Source organism: Chiloscyllium punctatum, chromosome 16, assembly GCF_047496795.1.
Source record: "Chiloscyllium punctatum isolate Juve2018m chromosome 16, sChiPun1.3, whole genome shotgun sequence".
NCBI classification, from domain to species: Eukaryota; Metazoa; Chordata; class Chondrichthyes; order Orectolobiformes; family Hemiscylliidae; genus Chiloscyllium; species Chiloscyllium punctatum.
The window spans coordinates 35,369,734-35,393,983 of NC_092754.1; the positions used below are offsets into that span (position 1 = coordinate 35,369,734).

A 24,250-nucleotide genomic window follows, 5' to 3' on the forward strand; every position below is an offset into this window, starting at 1 on the left:
GTGTTATGAAGTTGAAGGCGTGTACTGTACCTGGCTGTGAAATAGATATTTGAGTTTTGGTTGCTGTTTTGACAACAGTTTGAATTTAACTAATCAGTTTAAATTATGTTCCAGGATGCTAAAACCCTGTCAAGTTTAAATTTATTATTTTGCCAACATCGAACCAATAAGACGATCCAGTGCAGATGTTTTGAAAATTGTAGAGAGAGCAACTGCCATCCAGATCCAGAGGAATCCAAGAATTTGGAAACATTCTCTATCAAAGATTCTTCTTCATACGAAACACATTCACACTAAAAAGAAAGAAGACAGCCCAGGGAATTCAGCAGCCAGAAGAATGAAATCACATACAACAGTGGCTGTATGGTTTTAAAATTAAGTTGATGTAATTTTAATAAGTGCCTTATTGGAACAGCATATTGTTGTAGAGTTGGAGGTAGGTAATAAGCAGTTGAGAAAGAAGGAGCTTAAATTGTAATTGTTTAATGTTCACCTTTAGAGGTAAAATATAAATTGATATTATTTTCTTTAAATAGTGGAATTTGGGAGTTCACTGTCCCTCGTATTTTAACAGATTACAAGATGAGTTGAGCTTTTCTGGGTGTTTGGTTTAATTAACAGAGGGATTCACCGTCATCTCGTAACAAAGGCAATCAGTTGTCCTTGTGGTGTGAGGCAGCCATTCATGAAGCAATTGATAAAACACTTTTATGTAACTTTAAGTCTTCCTCAGAGACCTAGCTAATTGCTTTCAAACCTGTACAAATGTGACCTTGACTTTAATTTATTCCAGACACCATTATTGCTGCTTCTTTCCATGTGTATTTTATCTTTGTTGATGCTTTCAATCCATGAACAGTTTTTAAAGTTCTGAAGTTTGATTTGATTTATTATTGTCATGTGTACTGAGATACAGTGTATTGTTTTGCATGCTAACCAGACAAATACCTTTGTGGTTACCCAATGTATTGTTTGTGTCATGGAGGAAAACGTCTTGCTCCTCATATCACTAGCACTGCACGTCTCACACCTGGAAGACAGGTCTCAATTGAACCTCTTGTTCATAACCCAGCATCTCCAACAATGCAGCATTGCTGCAGCACTGCAAGAGAGTGACCACCAAGCAAATCTGGGCAGGGAATAGGTGAGCAAGAGTAGGAGCCAGGCCAGTAGCCTAGATACTTTCCAATCAGCCTGTCTTTTACACCCCTCTGGAGGAGTAGAGACTTGAACCTCTGCCTCCTGATTCAGAGGTAGATACACTACCACCGCAAGAGTGGCGCCTTAGGCCAGAGTCCCACAGCACGTGCCGACGTGGCCAGGCTGGGGACTCATCCCACGTGACGCGCCATCGGGCCCGCCCAGGATTGTCCTCACGTGACGCCCTCTGACAGTCTGGCTCTGCCTCTGGAGTCAGTCTCCACCCACACACACACCCCAACTCTCGCGAGAATCAATCTCACCGCCCCTCCCCCTCGCGAGGGTTCGTTAGTCTGCAAGATGGCGGCGCGGGGGAGATCGGCGGAGGATTTGGATCCGGATCCGGGAGAGAGGCCTCTCAGCGGTGACGGCCCCATCCCGGGTTTCAGTGACGCGGATAGCTTTGTGAAGGTTGGTCGTGGTGTGTTTGTGCGGCGGGGGGAGGGAATGGCGGGACTCCCGCTCTCCCCCCACTCTCCCCCCACTCTCCCCCCACTCTCCCCCCACTCTCCCCCCATTTCCACCTCCTTCACAAAATCCACAAACAGGATGACCTGGGAATTGCTTCTGCCTGCTCCTTCCTCACAGAACTCACCTCTTCCTCGCTCAACTTGTTTTTTATCCCCCTCATCCAATATCTTCCCACTTACATCCACAATTCCTCTGACACTTTACGTTAATTTCAAAATTTCTAATTCATGGGCTGCAGGCGCTTCTTCCCCCAATATATGCACAATCCCGTTACTCATCCATCCCCAATCAGGATGGTCTCGGGATTGCAATGTCGTCTTGGAAAAGAAAGCTTGAACTGTTCTCACCCTCCACCACCACCCTTCTCCACTTGACCAAGCTCATCCTCACTTTAAACACCTTCTCACTTTCTTCAGGACACCAGTCTGGTCATGAGTACCCACATGGGGCCCAGTTATGCCTGTCTCTGTGGGTAATGTGGAACATTCCTTTTTCCAGTTCTTCTACTTCCTTCTCTCATCTGGAAGTGGAAACGTTTATCAACTTTGCTTCCAATTTCAACCCCGCTCGCACCTTCACCTGGTACATCTCTGAATCTTCCCTTTCTGGGAATAGGCTGGCCACCAATATACACTACAAACTCACTGACTCCCACAGTTACTCTCACTATATGTCCTCTCACCCTGCTTTCTGTAAAGACTATTCCATTCTTTCAGTTCCTCCGTCTCTACTACATTTGTTCTGATGATGTCAACTTTGACAAGGGGACATTCAAAATATCCAACTTCTTCCTCAGCTGTGGCTCTCAGGGACCCCATTGCTTGCACTTTGGCCCTCAATCCCTCTCCATTTCCCACACTTTGGCCTTCATCCCCTCTGTTCCCTCTCACAACAGTGATAGGATCCCCTTTGTCCTCATCTACTATCCCACTAGCATCCAAAGGATCATCAGCTGCCATTTCCACCCTTCATCTATCCTAAAAGGCCAACCTGTAATTTTAAATCAGTGTGACTTAATTCTCAACCCACCTACAAGAAGAAACCTATTCTTATTAGGCTATCCCTTCTTCAAGGTAACTGTTTAGTAACTCTTCCCACTTCCAACACATTTAGATTTTAGATTGGATTCCCCACCGTATGGAACAGGCCCTTCAGCCCAACAAGTCCACGTGACCCTCCAAAGAGCAACACACCCAGACCCATTCCCCTACATTTACCCCTGACTAATGCACCTAACACTACGGGCAATTTAGCATGGCCAATTCACCTAACCTGCACATCTTTGGATTGTGGGAGAAAGCTACAGCACCCAGGGAAAACCCACGCAGACATGGGGAGTACATGCAAACTCCACGAGACAGTTACCTGAGGCAGGAATCGATCCCCGGTCCCTGGTGCTGTGAGGCAGCAGTGCTAACCACTGAGCCACCATGCTGCCCTTTCATCATTCCTTAAATAAAAAGACCAAAACTGCACATTTGATCTTGTTTTATTTTGGGCTACCAAATTGCTTTGTGATTTAGGGACATAACATCTAATCAGTCAGTGTATTTTTCTCTCCCCTTTGTGCAGCATGTTTTGGGAACAGTGGTTTCAACTACCAAAGCCTCCAATGGGCTTCCTCAACCCGGTGATGAGTTTGACTTTTACCGGAGTTTCCCTGGATTTCAATCTTTCTGTGACACCCAAGCTGATCGACTCCTGAGCTGGTGAGAAATCATAACAGATGCACTTTTTAATCAAGAGAACGTGCAAAAATGTGTACTTTAACTTCTAGCTGTCAGAGCAGATAATAACATCACTTAGGGATACCGATATGGAATATTCTAGATTTAATTCCCAGTTTGTGTCACATTTACTGAGACAAGGCAAGATAGCAATTTGGGTTCTCCAATTATTTTTCCTAAAGTTGGAAAGGAATGAAATCAATTGAATACTGCTAACAGTGGTTCACAGTTGCCCTGTGACGGGTCGGATCTGTAAACATCAGATAATGGAGCTGGAGCATTTCATCACCCAGAAATGTATGAATCTTTGGAATTCTGTACTCCACAGAGCTTTGGGACTCTTGGTCATTGAGTATTTTCAAAGCTGAGATGGATACATATTGAACTGTATGGCTGTTGAGAGATTTGTGGATCAGGTAAGGAGGAGAACTTGAAGTCAGTGATCAGCGTTAATCTTAATAATTGGCAGAGTAGGCTTCAGGAACCATATGTCATACTGCTGCTTCCAATTCTGATATTCTTACGACAACGGGAATTGGGTTTTCCTTTGAACCTGCACTTTAGTTGTCTGCTAATGATCAATTTCTGGATTTACAAGAACAATACTGGATTATTGCTGGGGTAATGAGAGAAAAAGTATGGCAAGAATTTTTGTGCTGCTTTGAGTTTGCTGCTCTTGAAGGTTGGATGCCCTTATTAAACGGGAAGATGTAGTCACTATCCAGAATAGATAAGCTACTTCAAAAAGTACTATAATCTACTTCTGAATTGAAGTGAAGTGAGCCTTCATGATAGATACCTCATCTATTACATGGCTGAAAAAGATCTGTATTAGAAAGCATCTCAGCAGCAATGTATATATTTGATTCTCCTTCCATCATGTTATTTCCTCGCTAGTGTTTAACAATAACATATTATATTCAGATGTTATTAAGATCTTTCCTTTTGTACTTAAGCTAATTTTTGTGTTCAGACTCATTGGTTAATTGTTATTTGTCACTCAGACTTTGGTAAAATATGGTGATGTGAATGTAAAATGTTTGTACTACATCAATCTGAACTAGAATAGTTACTGATCTTATCCTTCAATCTCGCTTTCAGACAGCAGAACTATAATATTAAAGAAATATCTGGTAATGTCTGTGATTGATGTAATTTTAGGTGATAAATTTAACATCACACGAATAATGAAAGAGTGGTTTTCCAATAGGGTTTTGGTATCAGTGCTGTTAATAAGTCTTGTTATCACTCTGCTCTGGATGAACTTGTTATACTGACTTACTACGAAAGATTATTAATTTTCAAAAATTTAATTTTGCAGCATGAGTCGGCTTATGCAGTATCATGGCTGTCGAAGCCACATCAGAGTCCGTAACAAAGTGACAGAACTGGAGGACAAATTTGACTTGTTGGTGGATGCAAATGATGTTATTCTTGAACAAGTTGTATGTATGACACAGCTGTTATTGTATATTATGTTTATATTAATGTTTTTGCAAATATGGACCCATGAACTGAGAAAAATGTGTAGCAGAATTATCCAGAAAAATGTAGCTGGAATATGTGAATTTTGCAGTTTTTCCAAGTCTGATTGGATACAGTGAACTGATATTGTATGAGTTGCAGTAAATAATAAACAATATTTCTAAATTGCTCATTAACATTTTCACTTTGAAATTGTACCCAAACCATTTTTATTATACTGTGATTTATTTGTTTCTTTAATGAATTAATCAAAGTATTTTCCTGAGTCCAGTCTATATTCTATACAGGAAGGAGGGAGAGATGAGAGTAAGCAAGACCTAGAACTCAAAATACATTTGTTACAGATTTACTCTGACAACTAAAATGTTGGATTTTTTTTAATGAATGACATCCCTGAGAATTTTAATCTGTCTAAACTTCCATGTCATGTGAACTTTCCTGATCTCTTGTTGGATTTATCATTTTAGGGTATTTTACTGGATGAAGCTTCAGGTGTGAACAAGAATCAGCAGCCAGTTCTCCCAGCAGGACTTCAACCTCCAAAGACCATCATCTCCAGCTGGAATCGCAAGGTAAGTTCGGATTGATTTCTGTTGCACATGGGTCAAAAAAAGTACAGGCACTAAGTATGCAAATACTGGACTTGAATTGGCACAGTCACGGGTCTACTTGCAATCATCTCTCAATGAATAAAGCATTGGATTGTGTAAAAGTGCACATCACTAGTGAAAAGCAGCTCTTAATATTTTCAATACTTTCCCTTTGCAGAATACTGAAATGAAGAAATCAAAGTCTGAAACGTTCCGTCTGTTTCATGCAAAAAACATTCCACGACCTCAGGTGAAGTTCAAAGAGAAGGTCGACAATTCCAACACTCCTTTTGTGCCAAAGCTCTTCATCAAACCCAATGCCTTGAAGCCACTCCCTGCAGGTATAACCCAGTAAGCTTACTAACCTGATGCTGATGTAAATAAGGTCTGACTTGGGTTGTTTGACAAGCATTTCTCGGCTGCAGTTTTTTTTTAAAAGTAAGTTTGTAGATCAAAGTTTATCTTGTGTGGTTAAATTAGTGCTTACAATTTGGGATAACAACTGGTTAAAATTGCAATTCTCGAAATCATTGAAACCAAAATTCAGAACACCGTTGTTAGCAAAATGTATATAGTTTATTATTTCTGAGTAAATAAGTTATGGTGTTTTGTTGAAAAATTTAATCCTCAGCTTTGTATTTATCTGACATTTGTGCTCAAATGTCTGTCCATCCCAGCCTTCAATGTATCCAACAATACATAATCTGTAACTCTGAGGTAGAGTAACAAAGATTCAGAACTTTCGGATTAGTTCTTCCTTGTCTCAGTCTGAAATTATTTGTCAGGTGACTGATTCTTCACCTGCCTTTGGCTTAGGTTCCTGACCAGGTGGAAACAATCTTAATGCCTACACTATCGCGGCCCTTCAGGACCTTTTATGTTTCAATTACATCGACCCTTATTCTCTGGGAGTTTAGAAGAATATACTGCCAATTTATTCAGCCTGTCATAATCAGGCAACTTTCACCTAAGCAACAACCTATAAAACCTTCACTGTACTGTCTAAAATGCAAGTATACGGTCTGTTCTGCTATAATGCAGTAGTTCCATTCTCATGCAATCCTGTGCTTCAAGAAAATCATGTAATAGCAGCACCATTTAAACTAATGGGGCTGGAACCGCATTATAACTAATATACACTTTAAACATTTGTGCTCTCGAAACGATGTCCCCAATTCATCAATTGCGTTACAGCACATTTACATTAACGAAATACGCATTATAGGAGAACTACCTGTATTCTTCCTTAAATATGAAGAAAACAACTACTCACAGTATTCTAGATGTTGTCGTCAAAGCCCTGTACAATTGTAGCAAGATTGTAGTCCAGCTGTTTTGCAGTAAAGGCCAACCTACCATTTGCCCTATTTGCGGTACTTGCACATTTATTTTATGTCATTTTATGACCACACTCAGATGTCTTCAACATCCACCTTTAGAAGCTTCAACCTTTCAGAAAATATTCTGGTCTTCAGTGCTTGACTTAAAAAAAATTCCAACTTTCCCACATTATACTCCATCTTCCATTTTGTTGCCCACTCCCTTGACCTATCTATTTCACTTTGTACCCTCTGAGTATTCCTGACAGTTTCTTTCCAAATAGCTTTGTATAATTAGTGGGTGAAGATTGGGGCTGACGTAATGCTGAACTTGTTTCCCCTTTGCTGAGGCACACTCTAAGCTGAACTTGGACTTAACAGAAATTGGGGAATTTGGGTAAGATGTCTTACCTTCTCTCTCAGCCTGCTTCGTGGAAAGGGGAGGATGGGTACACGTCTGCCTTAGCCTTATTCTCATTCTTATGGTTCAAAGGAATGAATCATAGAGTGACACAGCATGGAAACAGACTCTTCAGTCCAAACAGTCCATGTGGAACATAATCCCAAACTAAACTAGCCCCACCTACCTGCTCTTGGTCCATATCACTCCAAATCTTTCCTATTCACGTGCTTATCCAATTAACCGTTAAATGTTGCCATTGTGCCTAAATCCACCGCTTCCTTAGGAAGTTCATTTTACATGCAAACCATCCTCTGTGTAAAACAAAAAATTCCCCTCATGTCTTCTCTAAGTCTCTGTCCTCTCAGCTTAAAAATTTTCTGGTCCCAATTTCTAAACTGGGGCAAGGCAAATTTTGATGGAATTCAAACAAGTGCTTACAGGGGTTGATTGGAGTACAGAACAATCTTGATTATCCGAACATCAATTATCTGAATTTCGGATTATCAGAACAGGATCTCAACGTCCCGTAAAAGTGCTATCCTTTATCTGTACAATCCATTATCAGCACTCTCAATTCTCTGCCTGTCTAGTTCAGAGGTTGTTCTGTAGTTTGTTTGCAGGCAAAAAGGGACCTCTGGCAAGTGGAAGAGCTTTAAAAGTGAGATGACACGCACGCAGATGACAAGCAACATGAGGTCGACTGGGACAACACTACTATTGTAGGACAAGCCAAACAAAGAACAGCCAGGGAATTCCTAGAGGCACGGCACTCATCCACAGATTCTATCAACAAACACATCGACTTGGACCTAATATACCGGCCACTGCAGCAGACAGCTGGAACTGACAACCGGAAGCGGCAGATACAAACCACTATAAATGCCGGAGGAAACATCACAGAAGCGCTTCACAGGAGGCTCCCAAGCACTGAGGATGTCACCTAGACAGGGGACGAAACGTCTGCAACACAAATTCCCAGCTCGGCGAACAGAACCACAACAAAGTGAGATAGCTAGAGTTTAAGATCTGTGTGTACCTGTGAGGGTGAATGACAAAGTTGGCAGGAATAGGGAGCCCAGGGTGACGAGACATATTGAGGCTTTGACCAGAAAGGAGGAGGAGGTGTGGCTCAGGAACAGGCACCTGGGATCAAAGGAATCGCTGGAGTTTACAGGGAATACAGGAGTTTACTGAAGAAGGAAATCAGGAGGGCAAAAGGGGACCATGAGATAACCTTGGCTGAGAAGATTAGGGTGAATCCATAGAGGTACTTTGAAGTATATTAAAGAAAAAAAGACTTAACTGGAGAGAGAATAGGGCCTCTCAAAGACCAAAGTGGACATGTATGTGTGAAACCGTGGGAGATGGGAGATGTTCTCAACGAATATTTCTCCTCTGTGTTTACCATGGAGACAGCCATGAAGACTTGAGAACTTGGGGAAGTTAGTGGTGATATCATGGGGGCAGTCCATATCACAGTAGTGGACCTGTTTGATGTATTAGAATGTATGAAGGTGGATAAATCTCCTGGTCCTAACCAGATATATATGCAAGAACACTGCAAGAGACAAGAAAAGAAATTGCGGGTGCCCTGGCTGATATTTTTATATCATCGTTAGCCATTGGTGAGGTCCCAGAAGCCGAGAGGGTAGCAAATGTTGTGTCGTTATTCAAGAAGGGCTGAGAAAAGCCTGGGAACAAAGACCAGTAAGCTTAGCATCTGTGGTGGGTAAGTTATTTGAGAAGATTCTGAGAGATAAGTTATTTATGGATTTGGAAAGACAGGGTTTGATCAGGAGTAGCCAGCATGGGAGTGAGTGAGTGGGAGATCACTCCTCACACATTTGATGAAGTCACCAGGAAGGTTGACTAGGGCAGGGCGTTAGACATAGTCCGTATGATTTCAGTAAGGCATTTGCTAAGGTTCCACGTGGTAGGTTGCTATGGAAGGTTGGATCGCATGGAATCTGGGACAACTGGCAAATTGGATACAAAATTGGCTTGATGGTAGGAAGCAGAGAGTAATAGTGGAAGGATGCTTGTCGGACTGGAGGCCTGTGACTAGTGGAGTGCCTCAGGGGTCAGTGCTGGCCCATTACTGTTCTCTATATTAATGCTTTTGGAAGAGAATGTACAAGGGACAATTAGTAAGTTTGCAGATGACACTAAAATAGGCGGTATCGTGGACAGTGAGGAAGGTTATCATAAATTGCTGAAGGACCTTGATCAACTGGGGAAAGTAGGCTGAGAAATGGCAAATGGAGTTTACTATAGATCAGTTTAAGGTCATGGATTTTGCAAACTTAAATCAAGGTAGGAGTTTCATGGTGAGTGGTAGGCCTTAAAGAGTGAAGTGGAACAGAGGACCTTGGAGTTCGGGTTAACAGTTCTCTGAAAGTGGAGTCACAGGTAGACAGGACAGTGAAGAAGGCTTTTGGCACACTGGTCTTCACCAGTCAGGGCATTTAGTATAGAAGTTGGGAAGTTATGTTGCAGTACAGGACATTGACAAGACCACACTTGGGGAATATTGTGTTCAGTTTTGGTCACCTTGTTATCAAAAGGATCTTATTAAACTGGAAAGAGTGCAGAAGAAATTTATAAGGACGTTGCCTGGATTCAATGAGTTATAGGGAGAGGTTGGCAAGCTGTGACTTTTTTCTTCATAGTGTAGGAAACTGAGGGGGAATGTTATAGAGGTGTATAAGATCATAAGAAACATGGATAGAATGAATGCACTCAGTCTTTTTACTAGGGTTGGGGAATCACGAACTAGAGGGCCTCAGTTTAAGGTTAGAGGGGAAAGAGTAAAGGGAAACCTGAGGCCAACGTTTTTACACCGAGGATGGTATATATTTGGAATGAGCTGCCAGCGGAAGAAGTTGAGGCAGGTACATGAACAATATTTAAAAGGCATTTGGACAAATACATGGCTAGGAAAGGATTACAAGGATATCGGCCAATTACAGGGAAATGGGGTTAGTGTGGACGGACGTTTTGGTTGGCACGGATCAGTTTGGGCTAAAAGGCCTGTCGCTGTGCTGTGAGACTCTATGACTCTAGTTTTGAAAACCTCCTTCCTTAGAGAAAAGGTACCTACTATAGACCCTGTCCATGTGCCTCATGATTTTATAAATCTCTAAGGTAATCTCTCAACCTCCTATGCTCCAGTGAAAAAAAAAATCCCCTCCAGCGTTTCTTTATAGCTCAAACCTTCCATACTTGGCAACATCCTGTTAAATCACTTTTCAACCTTCTTCAGCTTAATAATATCCTTCCTATAACAGAGTGACCTGAACTGGACACAGTTCTCCAGAAGAGGCCTCACCAATATCCTGTATGACCTCAACATGTCTTCCCAACTCAAAACTAATGAACGTGCATTGCACTTTGAGAATTATATGCTATTTAAATAAGGGGACAAAAACTGTGCACAACACCAAATGAGGTCTCTCTAAGGTTGTATGTAACTACAGCAAGACATATCTTTATTCCTGTATTCAAATCTCTTAGCAATGAATGCTCACATGCCATTTGCTTTCCTAATTGCTTGCTGCATCTACATATTAACTTTTAAATGACTCATAAACAAGGACACACAGATCTGTTTGCATATCCATACTTCCCAAACACACTCCATTTATGTAATATTCTTATTTTCTGAATTTCCTATAAAAATGAATAATTTCATAATTATTCATATTATGTTCCATCTGCCATCTCACTCACTCAACCTGTCCAGGTCCTTTTTGAAGCCTCCTTAAGTTATCCTCTCAGCTTGTATTCCCACAAATTTGGTGTCATTGGCATACTTAGAAATCTTGGCATACTTGGAAGTCCTAACACTGATTCTTGCAATGCCCCACTAGTAACAGCCTGTAATCCTGGAAATAACCTATTGTCTGCTTTCTGTCTGTTAACCAATTTTCAGTCCATAATATATTTTTCCCCAATCCCATTTGTTCCAAGTTAATTTAGTAACTTTCTGCATAGGCTCTTCTCAAAAGCCTCTGAAAATTCAAATATAAAGAATGCACTGGTTCTCAACGCACTCAAAAAAAAAACTGCAACAGATTTCCCATGTTGAATCTAGCCAATGTCACCATTCTTTTCTGACTGTCTTATCATATCCTTTATTGTAAATTCTAACATTTTCCCTACTACTGAAGTTAAAATAATAGGTTATCAATTTTCCCTCTAATAGTGGGGTTACATTTGCTATTGAATATCGATTTGATTGCAAACTCTTGTAGGAGATCATCATTGCCTGCCAAATATGTGGTGACTTGTTTCCCATCAGCCTAAGCCTGCATGTTATTCAGGATGTGTCAGCCTAAACTGCTTTATGTTCTGTAGTTTGTGAATAAAGCTCCACACTGAAATCATTGACAAATGCCCCCTTTGATGAATGAGATGGAGATAGTTGGGTTGAGGAGACTGTTGCAAGAAGCTCATACAGTGGTGTCCTGTGAGTGAGATGCATGTCTTCCAGCAATCAGAAAAAAACGATCCTTTATCTCTTTTAAGTATATACCCAGCCAAGAGAGTGTATCCCTGATCATAATTAACTTCAGCTTTGCTAGGGCTCCTTGACATCACTCTCAGTGAACTGATGCCTTGATGTTAAGGACAGTCACTTTCACCTCATCTGTAATTCTGCTGTTGGTCCATACTTGGATAAATGAGTGAGGAGTTGAGTAGCCCGTCAGGACTCAAGCTGAGATGATTGCCGTGCAAGTGCTGCTCTTCAGCACTCTGAGTGGTGCCTTTCATTACTTTGTCAGTGGTTCATATTAGGCTAATGGGGCATTGTTGGCTTGAGAGGATTAATCAGTTTTTTGTGGACATACCTGGGCAGTTTTCTATTTTTAGAAAGATGACCAGGTTGTAGTTGTGCTGAAGAAACCTTGGCAGAAGACCTGGGGAGTTCTGGAACACCAAACTGCAATATTATAGCCAGGATGTTGCTGTATCCAATATGTTCAGCTGTTTTTTGCTATCATGTTGCATAAATTGAATTGGCTGAAAACTAACTTGCCTGATGGACCGTTTAAAAGGGCTGTATTGAATCATCTTACAGACAGAAGAGCCAAGTAATTGTTGTAAATGCTCCATTTTGATTTTACTAATCTATAGGTCCCTGAACCTTCAATGTTAATTAAAGATGCTATATTCCACTTATTTTATGATTCTGGCAGGAGTTATTTTAGAAAGCCAAAACTGACCTATAGGTTCCCTTGTGAAGGAATCTACAGTATTTGCAACTGACTTATAAATCAAATTGTGAGCCTTAAGTAGCGCACAGTGTCAAGTAGCAATACTCTGCTGCACTGCGTAATAATAACAAAATTATGCTCCTAGTTGCTCAAGCCCAAGCCAGTCAAAAATAAGCACCGAACTATTCTAAACCCTTCTTCCAGCATTTGGCCGGTAGCCTTTTATGCCTTGGTATCGCAAGTACACATCTAAATACTACTTAAATATTATTAGGGATTCTGCCGCTACCAATCTCTCAGACAGCGAGTTCCAGATTCCCACCATCCTCTGGATGAAAACATTTTTCCTCCTGTCCCTTCTAACCTTCTGCCCTTTACCTTGCATCTGTGCCCCTGGTCATTGATGCTTCCATCAAGTGAAAAAAACCTCTTCCTGTTAATCATGTGTATGCCCCCATAACTTCATACATCTCAATCATGTCTATTTTCAGTTTCCTCTGCTCCAAGAAAAACAACCCAATCTATGGAATCTTTCTACAACTAAAACTCAGACAACATCCCAATAAATCTCTGCACCTGCTCCGGTGCAATCAAATCCCTCCCACATGTGTATACCAAAACTGTGCTCAATACTTCAGCTCTGGTCTAATGGCATTGTGTACATAAGTTTCTTGCTCTTGAACTCTCTACCTTAGTTAATGAAGGCAAGTATCTCATATGTGTTCTTAACCACTTCTTGTACCTGTTCTGCTACCTTAAGGAACCAGAGGGCTTGCACAGCCAAGATCCCTCTGATCCTTGGTGTCTGATCCCAGGATCTTACTGTTCTTCGTGTATTCCCTTGCTGTGTTTGTCCAGTCCAAAAGCACCTCACACACATTCAGATTCTGATCACTTCATCTGAGCAGCCCATCTATACCGTCCTTACTATTTACCACCCTGCCAATTTTTATATCATCCATTTACTTACTGATCAACCCTTTCCATTCAAGCCATATCATTTAAATATAGGACAAACAGGAAGGGCCCCCTACAGTGATCCCTGTGAGACTGCACTGGACGCAGGCTTCCAGTCATAAAAACATCCTTTGACCTTCTGCCTCAATTTTTTGCTGCTCTTGCTTTTGCTATCAGTCTCAAACGAGGACCTTCTCAAAATCCTTGCTAAAATTCAAATAGACTGACAAATGTATTACCTTAATCTACACACTCATTTCTTCGAAAAATTCAGTGAAATTTGTTAAGTATAAACTCACCTGAACAAAACTACACTGACTGTGCTTGATTAATCCCAGCCTCTCCAAGTGCAGATTAATTCTGTCACAGAGAATTCACTCCAATAATTTCTGCTGAGGTTAGACTGGCTGGCCTGTAATTTTCTGGTTTATCCTATCCTCCCTTCTAGAATAACTGTACCATGCTGGTTGTCCTCCAGTCATCTGCCACCTCTCTTCTGGTATTATTGAAATTTGGCTCAGAGTTGCAAATAAGAAAACAATTTCCTCCAGCAAATGAGAGAACTCTGCTTCCAATTTCCAAACATCAGAATTAATCCATATACTTTGAGTTTTTACACTCAAGCTGAGTCAAAATCCTTCCTAATACGCTGTATCTTAACCTCAAGAACGATGAGGCTAACCACCATTTCCTCATGACAACTAATGGTTAATAGTAAGTGCTGACCTATTTAGTGATGTCTATATCCCACAAATGAATCAGTTGAAACATGCTTTTGTCTTTTGTTCAACAAATGTCCTTCCTGTGTCTTTTAAAACTGTAAGGTGCTTCTAGAATCTGTTTTCAGTATGATGAAGCATCTCAGGTGATGATTTCTCCATGTGCTATAAGTAGCACTCACCAGTGTGGTTCCTCAGTGATAGCCTGCAGGCATCCCCCGATATTGGGGAACATTTGCAACCAGGAGTTCAAGATCACTCGTGTATTTGCTTCATTGATGCTAAAAGCGTTCTGAGTCTCCTTGCAATGTAAATATGACCAATGCAAAATGTGTTTCTATTTGTTATATGCTATCACTGAGATCATTTAATCACTTTTGTTTCTGGGTTGGTAGTACTTTTAAACAGACAAAGTCGAATGGAACGCCCAGAGGATCTTGATGTGCCAGCAGCATTGGCTGACTTTATTCATCAGCAGAGAATGCAGCATAGTGAGCAGGACATGTGAGTGATGATTAAAGTGTACTCTTGTGACTCAAGCATTAACCTGATGACACCAAAAGGGGTACTGAGAGGCAGGATTGGGAGAGTAGATGTATCTCAGATTTGACAAATTATGCTCTTGTTGCTCCTCCCACCACCACCAGTGTTGAAGTGATACTGTTGTAGTAGCATAGTGAGAAGATTAATGTCAATGATCAACAAGTTGTAAGCTGTGTATGTTTACACTAGAAACAATGTTTCTTTGGCATACATGTGTGGGGTAAGTGGACCAAAAGCAAAGAAGTAGTTCGTGAAAAAAATTTAATTTCTGCCACGATTTGCTGGGAATATATAAAGTTTCTGCTAGTCTCATTTTACTTCAAACCTTTGTGTTCTTCTACTTTTGCAGGCTTGCACATCCATACCAGTATGAGCTGAATCATTTTGAACCATCTGAGTCTGTACTTGCTAAAACAGAACCACAGGTCAGTGATGAAAAGCTGAACATTGAATGTCTTGCAATTTTACTCATATGTTATGAAGAAGATGGTGCAAGTAGAGCTTGAATGCATAAGTGGCAAATCCACAGTTTTATTTTGTGCAGCAAGGAAAACAGGCAAAACTATCCTAGATAGTCTTTATAGTTTGAAGGATTTCTGAGCTGCTCTCTTGATTGTTAAATAGGGACCCTAAGTGAGAAAAGCAGAAGAAACTGGACAAGTAAAACAAAAGCTTAAACAGCATTCTACAGTTTTCTCGCACTTCTCATTTCCAGTGCATGGCTTGATATGGAGGACTAAGAAGATCAACTTGCTTTCTTTTAAGTTGCAAAAGGTGCATGGAATGAAAAATGTTGTACCTTCATAAACATTCAAGAAGCACCTGAATGAATGCATGAATTGGAAGGGAATAGCGGGATACGGATGCTATAAGAGATGACCGTTTTATTATGAAAGGGCAAAATGTGTTGGCACAGGCTTGGGGGTGCTGAAGGGCCTGATCCTGTGCTGTTTTGTTCTTTGTTCTATTTACTCACAAAGTAATGAACGCACAAACTAGTGACAACTGCAAATAACTTCTGGTGAAGTGTCTTAGAACTGTGAGGACACTGAACTCAGATTTCCTCCTTTATCCTCTGTGTAGATGTACAAACCTCTGTCTGAGACCAACTTTCAGTTAATCACAACTTTCAATGAATTGGTGGAACTGAATGAAAAACTCTCAAAATGTAAAGAATTTGCAGTGGATTTGGAGGTAAGAATAAACAGTGAGCTGATATGCATATTTACCAAAATATTATAACCTATAGTATTGTCTTTAACACTTGGAGACATTTACTAGTTACTTACTTTAAATTCTGCAAAAGTCTTTGTATTTTAACTTCAATGTGCACAGTTCAATTTTCAGTTTAGTTAAATGATTAGACAGTTTCTAATTCAGCTTGACATCATTGTCACAGAAATGCCTCATTGTTTGTGTGACAGCGTTTTAGCTTGCCAATGGCTTACTTTGCATAATATCAAGAATTTAAAACTATTAGTACTATAAGTAATTCGTCCTGTTTCATTTTTGAGTGGAGGCTTTCTTTTTAATTTAACCTACTTTTCTAATCAACCTGATCAGAGATGTTATTACACACCTCTGGACCAGATGGGACTTGAACCTGGGCCTCCTGGTTCAGGGGTAGGGACACTACCACTGTGCCACAAAAGGGCCCCCTTAAACACCACTCTCCCAGTCGGCTGAGACTAGAATCAAACCAAGGTCCCTGGCAACAGTGCTCATCACTGAGCAACCAGGCCACCTGTGGCTCGAGGCATGAAAGAAGAACTTGATAACAAATCGTATGCAATTTATTCAGTTTAAAAGCATGACTGCTAGTTCCTTTTGAAGTTTACCGGTAGCTATTCCAGTTCAGAAAGGTTTGGTAACTGTCCAGGGAATATGTAATTGATTGTAGCTGTTCAAATTGGAGAGCCAGTGTGGAACCTTTAAAGACCAGTTAGATAAGACAACTTTCAGCTAAACCTTGTTTATTTTAATTTCATTCATTCACTGGATATGGGTATCACTGAAAGCCTGAATTTATTGTCATGCAGGTATAACTAAATGGCTTGCTATGCCTTTTCTGAAGCCATTTAAGGGTTTTTTCAATTTGGTCTAGGTCTAGAATCACATACCGACCAGAAAGGGCAAGGACATTGATGTATGAGAACTTTATACAAACAATTTGGTAGCTTCAAGAATTAACATTGTAGATACTCCCTTTTAATTTAAACATAGATTTATTTATTTCATTAATTATATTTATATTCAGTTGGCCTCAGAAACCCAATTATGCACTGGGTTTAGCAAGCTATTTACTATTTTCCTTGTTGTACAAGGGCCATTTAATCTTTGCATAATTACATCATTATTATTGCTGCTTATTTATTCTAATTACCACATTGGTTGGGCACTTATAGCCTCAATATAGAGTTAAGATTGCCTGATGTTCTCAAAAACTACTTGAAGTTCTTGGAGATGTACGTGATTTGTTTGGAAAGAAAAGGGTTTGGGTTCATTGTTCTAGACAATGTTGTCAATGCTGTAGAAGCCAAGATTGCCCTCCAAAGAATACTGTCAAATATCTAAGTGGAATCATCTGTACAAAGAACGAGAGGGGAAATGCACGTGGCATTTTGCATTAAAATGTCCATTCATGCCTTTGGGACAGTATAACACAGAAATACTCTGCTGTTTAGCTGTTCAGTGGCCTCTTGAAAGCATGAGCAACTACTGCTTTGCTAAAGATGCTGTTTCTTTCTCAAAGGCACTATTGAATTTTTAAAAATTGAATGACGGGAAAATGCATTTGGTGATATGGTATTGAGCATTAAAAGTTAGATCTGCAAAATGTTTTGAGTTGGCTTATCAGCAGTATCTAGTTATAATTTTGGTTTAGAGTCCTTAAATCGGATTGAAAAAAGAAGCCAGTTTGCAATTATTGACTACAATTCTGCCTCCATAAAGTGTTTATATATTGATTCCACGTGAACATGAGTGAGATTGTTTTCAATTGAGATACGAGGAGAAAGTGAGGACTGCAGATGCTGGAGATCAGAGCTGAAAATGTGTTGCTGGAAAAGCACAGCAGGTCAGGCAGCATCCAAGGAGCAGGAGAATCGACGTTTCGGGCATGAGCCCTTCTTCAGGAATGAGGAAAGTATGTCCAGCAGGCTAAGATAAAAGGTAGGGAGGAGGGACTTGGGGGAGGGGCATTGGAAATGCGATAGGTGGGAGGAGGTCAAGGTAAGGGTGATAGGCCGGAGTGGGGGTGGGGGCGGAGAGGTCAAGAAGAAGATTGCAGATTAGGAAGGCGGTGCTGAGTTTGAGGGATTTGACTGAGACAAGGTGGGGGGAGGGGAAATGAGGAAACTGGAGAAATCTGACTTCATCTCTTGTGGTTGGAGGGTTCCTAGGCGGAAGATGAGGCGTTCTTCCTCCAACCGTCCTGTTGCTATGGTCTGGCGATGGAGTAGTCCAAGGACCTGCATGTCCTTGGTGGAGTGGGAGGGGGAGTTGAAGTGTTGAGCCACGGGGTGGTTGGGTTGGTTGGTCTGGGTGTTCCAGAGGTGTTCTCTGAAACGTTCTGCAAGTAGGCGGCCTGTCTCCCCAATATAGAGGTGAGGGCGCAAGTTTTGCATATCTTGCGGTTGCAGGGGAAGGTGCCAGGAGTGGAGCTTGGGTTGGTGGGGGGTGTGAACCTGTCGAGGGAGTCACAGAGGGAGTGATCTTTTCGGAACGCTGATATGGGAGGGGAGGGAAATATATCCCTGGTGGTGGGGTCAGTTTGGAGATGGCGGAAATCGCCACCTCCAAATGGACCCCATGACCAGGGATATATTTCCCTCGCCTCCCTTAACAGCATTCCAAAAAGACCACTCCCTCGTCAGGTCCACACCCCCCACCAACCCAACCTCCACTCCAGGCACCTTCCCCTGCAACCGCAAGAAGTGCAAAACTTGTGCCCACACCTTCCCCCCTTACTTCCCTCCAAGGCCCCAAGGGATCCTTCCATATCTGCCACAAATTCACCTGCACTTCCACACACATCATTTATTGCATCCGCTGCACTCGATGTGGCCTCCTCTATATTGGGGAGACAGGCCGCCTACTTGCAGACGTTTCAGAGAACACCTCTGGGACACCCGGACCAACCAACCCAACCACCCCGTAGCTCAACACTTCAACTCCCCCTCCCACTCCACCAAGGACGTGCAGGTCCTTGGACTCCTCCATCGCCAGACCATAGCAACATGACGGTTGGAAGAAGAGCGCCTCATCTTCCGCCTAGGAACCCTCCAACCACAAGGGATGAACTCAGATTTCTCCAGTTTTCTCATTTCCCCTCTCCCCACCTTGTCTCAGTCAAATCCCTCAAACTCAGCACCGCCTTCCTAACCTGCAATCTTCTTCCTGACCTCTCCGGCCTATCACCCTCACCTTGACCTCCTTCCACCCATTGCATTTCCAACGCCCCTCCCCCCTACCTTTTACCTTAGCCTGCTGGACACACTTTCCTCATTCCTGAAAAAGGGCTCATGCCCGAAACGTCGATTCTTCTGCTCCTTGGATGCTGCCTGACCTGCTGCGCTTTTCCAGCAACACATTTTTAGCTTCAATTGAGATACCCCTACAATAGAATAATCTGCCAATACTTATTACCTACAGTCTCCAATGAGGTTGTAAATTGTATAGGTCCTTGAATGTGTAATTTCTATGCTTCCACATTCACGTAATGAAGCAGAACGAGTGCATGAATTTTGTTGAAGTATTTTAGCTGACACTTTTGTGTATTTAAACTGTCCTACATAAGTTTCATAAAACAAAACAAAGAGCTGCGAATGCTGAAGATTTCAAACAAGCAAAAACAAGAATTTGTGGAAGAAACTCCGCAGGTCTGGCAGCACCTGTGAAGAGAAAGAGAGTTAAAGTTTTGAGCCTAGTGACCCTTCTTCAGGAGGTTTTGTTTATTTGGTGTATTAAATAGGTGAAGTCAATTGCATATTTCTGCGGAAGATTAATTAAAACCAATTTATGGTTGATGTTTTTCCCCACCAGCACCATTCATATCGGAGTTTCCTGGGATTAACTTGTTTAATTCAGCTATCCACCAGGGAAGAGGATTTCGTTATCGACACACTTGAGCTGCGCAGTGAAATGTACATTCTCAATGAAGTCTTCTCTGATCCCTCCATTGTCAAGGTCAGTTCAATTAATTCAATTTCACTCTATTCCTCCTGTCTAGATATATCCATCTTCCTTTCTGTCCCATTCCATCATTTGACTGTCTACACCTCTGCATTTTTGCTTTAAAATCTTTGACTTTACTCGTGTGCTACCATTCAGAAATCTGATCAAAGCTTAACATGTTGATTATGACTTTGGTCAACTTAGCTAGTTTTTCTTTCTTATGTGCTACTTGGTGTCCATTTCTCTGCTAGGGAATTTGTTACTTATTCCATTATGCTGCAGTTCTTTTTTGCCAGAAAGCTGACTGATTACTGTGAATGTGTCTGTCTGCATTTATCAAGACCAAGGAGAATTTAGCATAGAACAAATCCTATCAAAGTGTGAAGAAAGGGCAAGGCAAGAAACGACAGATGCATGTCAGTTCCTGTCAAGTGAGAGGGGAAAAGTTTAAGGGAGATATGTGTGAAAAGTTCTTTATGCAGAGGCTGGTGTTGCCAGCGGAGGTGGTGGAGGCGGGCATGGTAGCGACATTCAAGATGTATCTAGACAGGTGCATGAACGGGCAGGGAGCAGAAGGATATGGATCCTTAGAAAATTGGCACCAGGTTTAGATACAGGATCTGGATTGGTGCAGGCGTGGAGGGCCAAAGGGCCTGTTCCTGTGCTGTAATTTTCTTTGTTCTATGGTGAGTTACTGGCAGCAGTATCAGAAAATCCATTGCTTGACATTCTTTCAAAGGTTGTCAATCATTATTAATTGACAACTACCAACTCTTTGCAAAGAGTCTACATTTTAGACTGTCTCCCACCTAATCCTAGATTGCATAACCAGGAGTAGTTTCTGTTTTTCTATCCTGTCTTCTACATAATATCTTGAAAACTTTGACCAAATTATCCATACTTTTCAGAATTAGAGATATATCAACAAGCAATTTTATCTTGTAATTTAGACTTTGGAGTCCAGGTATCATTATTGTAATTCTCAACTGTGTGGTGCCCAACAGGTGCTTGTGCTCCAACAACCACTTTATCTAGCTGGATGATGAAATTGATCCCCCTATTCTCTTGATATAAAGGGACTTGTGGACCTCTAAAAGTCTTCGAATTACTCCTGTCTCCGACTTTCCGTAATTCAGGAACATACTCTGTTCTGTTCTTTATAGATCCAAAGTGTGTGACCTTGCGTTTGCCTCAATTGAAATCTGTTTTCCAGTCTTTTATATTCATTTAATCTACAAATTACTGATTGTAATTTTATGTCTCCGACTGCACTGGTTTCAATATTGACTTTCTTTACTTTATCAACAAATTTGAATGTGTAGATTTTTAACCAACTACTAGTCACATATTCAATAAGATTTATCAGGCCTGACCTGCTCTTTACAAATCCAAATCCAAACCCAAACAAAATCTAGTAGATTTTTATAAAAATAGTGAGGATGTTGTATCTCGTCAGATTTACAATCAAAGATGCTACAGTATAAACCCATCCCTGTGATCATGAGATATTTTGCTGGTCCTTTTGGTGAACAGCTTCTGACATTAATAGCCTGTTACCCAAGACCTATTTGAAGCAGCTGTATTAGTGATTTGTAAACAATGGCAGAAGTCTCCTTTATAAATCAGGTCATTATGATAGAGGATGTATGTCAGAAATGGGCAATATATATACGTCGTAAATCACCCAGCTGTATAAGGTTTAGATGTTTATATTGTAATATTTATACTGCATAAACGGTTTCAAACTACTTCTGATTTTTTAATGCCATGTTTTTAACCAAATTTAAGTTAGGTGCTGTTTTATAAACTTAAGGCAAGTTTATCAAACAGATTTGAATGGGAGTCAATAATGTAAGAAAACTATTAATGCCTAGCAGCTTGCAATGAATGGGGTAAAAGATGAAAAGTGAGTGAATTTGTTTTATAAAACTACAATGACTCTTATCCTAACAGCTTAGGAATGCAGATATCTTGCTGATACTAATTCTCATAATTTAACATTGCTTAATTCAAAATTTGATGATTCATTGTTCATAACAAATTGCTAGTCTGCATCATTTAATTCATATTTTTTGATCCAAAAATGACTGACTTAGCAGGATTAGATTGCTGATGCTTAAAAACTTTTGATGTTTGGCCTCTTGATTTACTAAAGCCTGGGTGGACTATGTCATTTTAATGTTAAGAGCATACTAAGGAACTGAATAGCATTACTACTCCTGAAAGTGTGATCTTCAAAGTAAAGATGGCAATTGATATTAGTCTCTAGACAGTGCTTCTAGCTAGTTTACACCATTTAGTTCATTATAGTTCCATCTTTAATGCAACATATTAAAAGGTAATTCTTCCATTTTTTGAATTTTGAATGAGGCATGAATAATGTAAAGCTGTCAGGTGAAATTTCTGGTGATTTCACTTGAGAAAGATCGCATCTTGCTCAGTTGACTTCTTTTTTTGCTAACTATATTGATTACTACTCAAAATAATTTGTGAACAAACTATAAGTGGCTCAGGCAATGTATGGCTGGTTGTCTGACTGATATCAATCTGCTTATGTAGGTTTTCCATGGTGCCGATTCAGATATCGAATGGTTGCAGAGAGATTTCGGGCTATACGTTGTCAACATGTTTGATACACACCAAGCTGCCCGAGTTCTCAACCTGGGGCGGCATTCACTGGATTACCTTTTGAAACAGTATTGTAATGTACAGACTGATAAACGATACCAGCTAGCTGACTGGAGGCTACGGTAAGAGCATACTCTGAAATACCTCTTGTATTTATTCGTCTAAAATTAGAATTCTCGTAGTTATGTGCTGATTTCTCTAGATTCCCCTGCAGTTAAGTATTTGACTGGAAGTAACTATTAGCATTTTTCTTGAGCTTTCGTCAAATTTAATAATTTAGTCGGTGTACTTATGTAGTTAACGTTAAATGGTTAACATGAAGTCTCATATACCCATAGGTGAACCATTCCGTTAGATCTACTAGATTGTCATGCAGTAGTTCTCTTTCCCTTTGCTTTGCCCACCTGAGCTTGAATGCAGAGGCCAGTTGTATCCCCCCATTTTGCCCATCACCATTAAGGTTTTCTGCCACAGCACAGAACTAAACACGGGAACTTCATAAATTGGTACTTAGTTTATTGGGGCGTTTAGAAATGTTTGTTTTGGTTTCACAACTTTATAATTTCTTCACTTACAGACCGTTGCCTGCTGAGATGTTGCAATATGCCCAAGAAGACACTCACTATTTGTTGTATATTTATGACAAGATGAAGAATCAGTTATGGGAGCAGGGGAATGAACAGGCGAATCTCATTCAACTGGTGTGGCATAAGAGCAGGGATATCTGTCTTAAGGTAGATTAAAATAGGATAAGTGACAGTTTTAAAAACTCATGGAAAAGATTTTAACCAATGGGAGTTTGGTGGGTTTAAAAATCGCTGTTTCTCAGTACAGCTACAGAGCAACAGCCACTAAGCTTCAGAGTAATTCCTTTCACAGGAAGCACTTTTGAGGCATTTGAGTGTGTTTTTAAATATTTTTGGAAATATTTCCTTTGCATTTCACACAAGTAGAGCTTATAGATACTGTGTATGTTTTCAGAATTCATTTTCTGATGTGATTTTTTTTTTGATTTCTAAAATAAGAGTTGTTAAAATCCTTTGGTAGGTGGTTCTCTTGACAAGAACATGAATAGCTAATTCAGTTTAAAGACAGTTTTTCATGAGGTAACTTTCATAGTATCACAGCTTGGTGGTAGGTTTGCTTCCAGCCAAGTTACTCCAATATTAATTTTCACATTCTGAGTTCATGCTGGAGCTGTTTGCATCCCATTAAACAATGCCAGAATTGCTTACACAGCCCAGTAATACATTAGATGATTAAATTTGATTTTCCTGACTGGTTGTGTTGACCTTTTAGCTTGGAACTTGCCTTAGAATAGAACCAGTCCTGTGTAATGGGGTTCATTTGTTTTAAGTTAGCTTTGTCTGTATCAAACTAAGGGACTTTAAATGCTGGTATGCTGTTAGCTGCACCCAATAATTTTTTTTTAATGCTATAGTTGGTGATAATTGTTACATCACGATTTGAGAACAATAGGATCTGTCCCAGAATATTGAGGGAGGCAAGACAGCAAATTGCTGGAGCATTTACAGACTTTTTTTTGTATCCTCTTTCGCCACAGATGAGGTCCCAGGGGACTGGAGAATAATCAATTTTGTTCCATTGTTTAAGAAGGGTAGCAGAGGTAATCCAGGAAATTACAGACCTGTGAGTTTCACTTCAGTGATAGGGAAATTATTGGAAAAGATTCTCAGGGGCAAGATCTATGTGCATTTCGACACAAATGAACAGCATGGCTTTGTGGAGGGGAGATTGTGCCTAACTATTTTGATTGAGTTTTTTGGTGGCGATGAAGGTGATTGATGGAAAAGTGG

General features: G+C 40.6%; 1 protein-coding gene across 1 annotated transcript in view; it reads left to right on the top strand.

The window, feature by feature from the left end:
• The first annotated feature begins 1,461 nt into the window (after positions 1-1,461).
• exosc10 (exosome component 10) overlaps positions 1,462-24,250 on the top strand; it is a 74,236-nt gene continuing 51,447 nt past the window's right edge. The window contains exons 1-11 of the mRNA XM_072586723.1: positions 1,462-1,611; positions 3,244-3,380; positions 4,720-4,843; positions 5,351-5,455; positions 5,652-5,814; positions 14,483-14,591; positions 14,980-15,055; positions 15,714-15,824; positions 19,674-19,817; positions 22,365-22,555; positions 23,011-23,167. Of these exons, the coding sequence (XP_072442824.1) occupies positions 1,501-1,611; positions 3,244-3,380; positions 4,720-4,843; positions 5,351-5,455; positions 5,652-5,814; positions 14,483-14,591; positions 14,980-15,055; positions 15,714-15,824; positions 19,674-19,817; positions 22,365-22,555; positions 23,011-23,167 (1,428 nt within the window). The 5' untranslated portion in view covers positions 1,462-1,500. The remainder of the gene's footprint in view (positions 1,612-3,243; positions 3,381-4,719; positions 4,844-5,350; positions 5,456-5,651; positions 5,815-14,482; positions 14,592-14,979; positions 15,056-15,713; positions 15,825-19,673; positions 19,818-22,364; positions 22,556-23,010; positions 23,168-24,250) is intronic.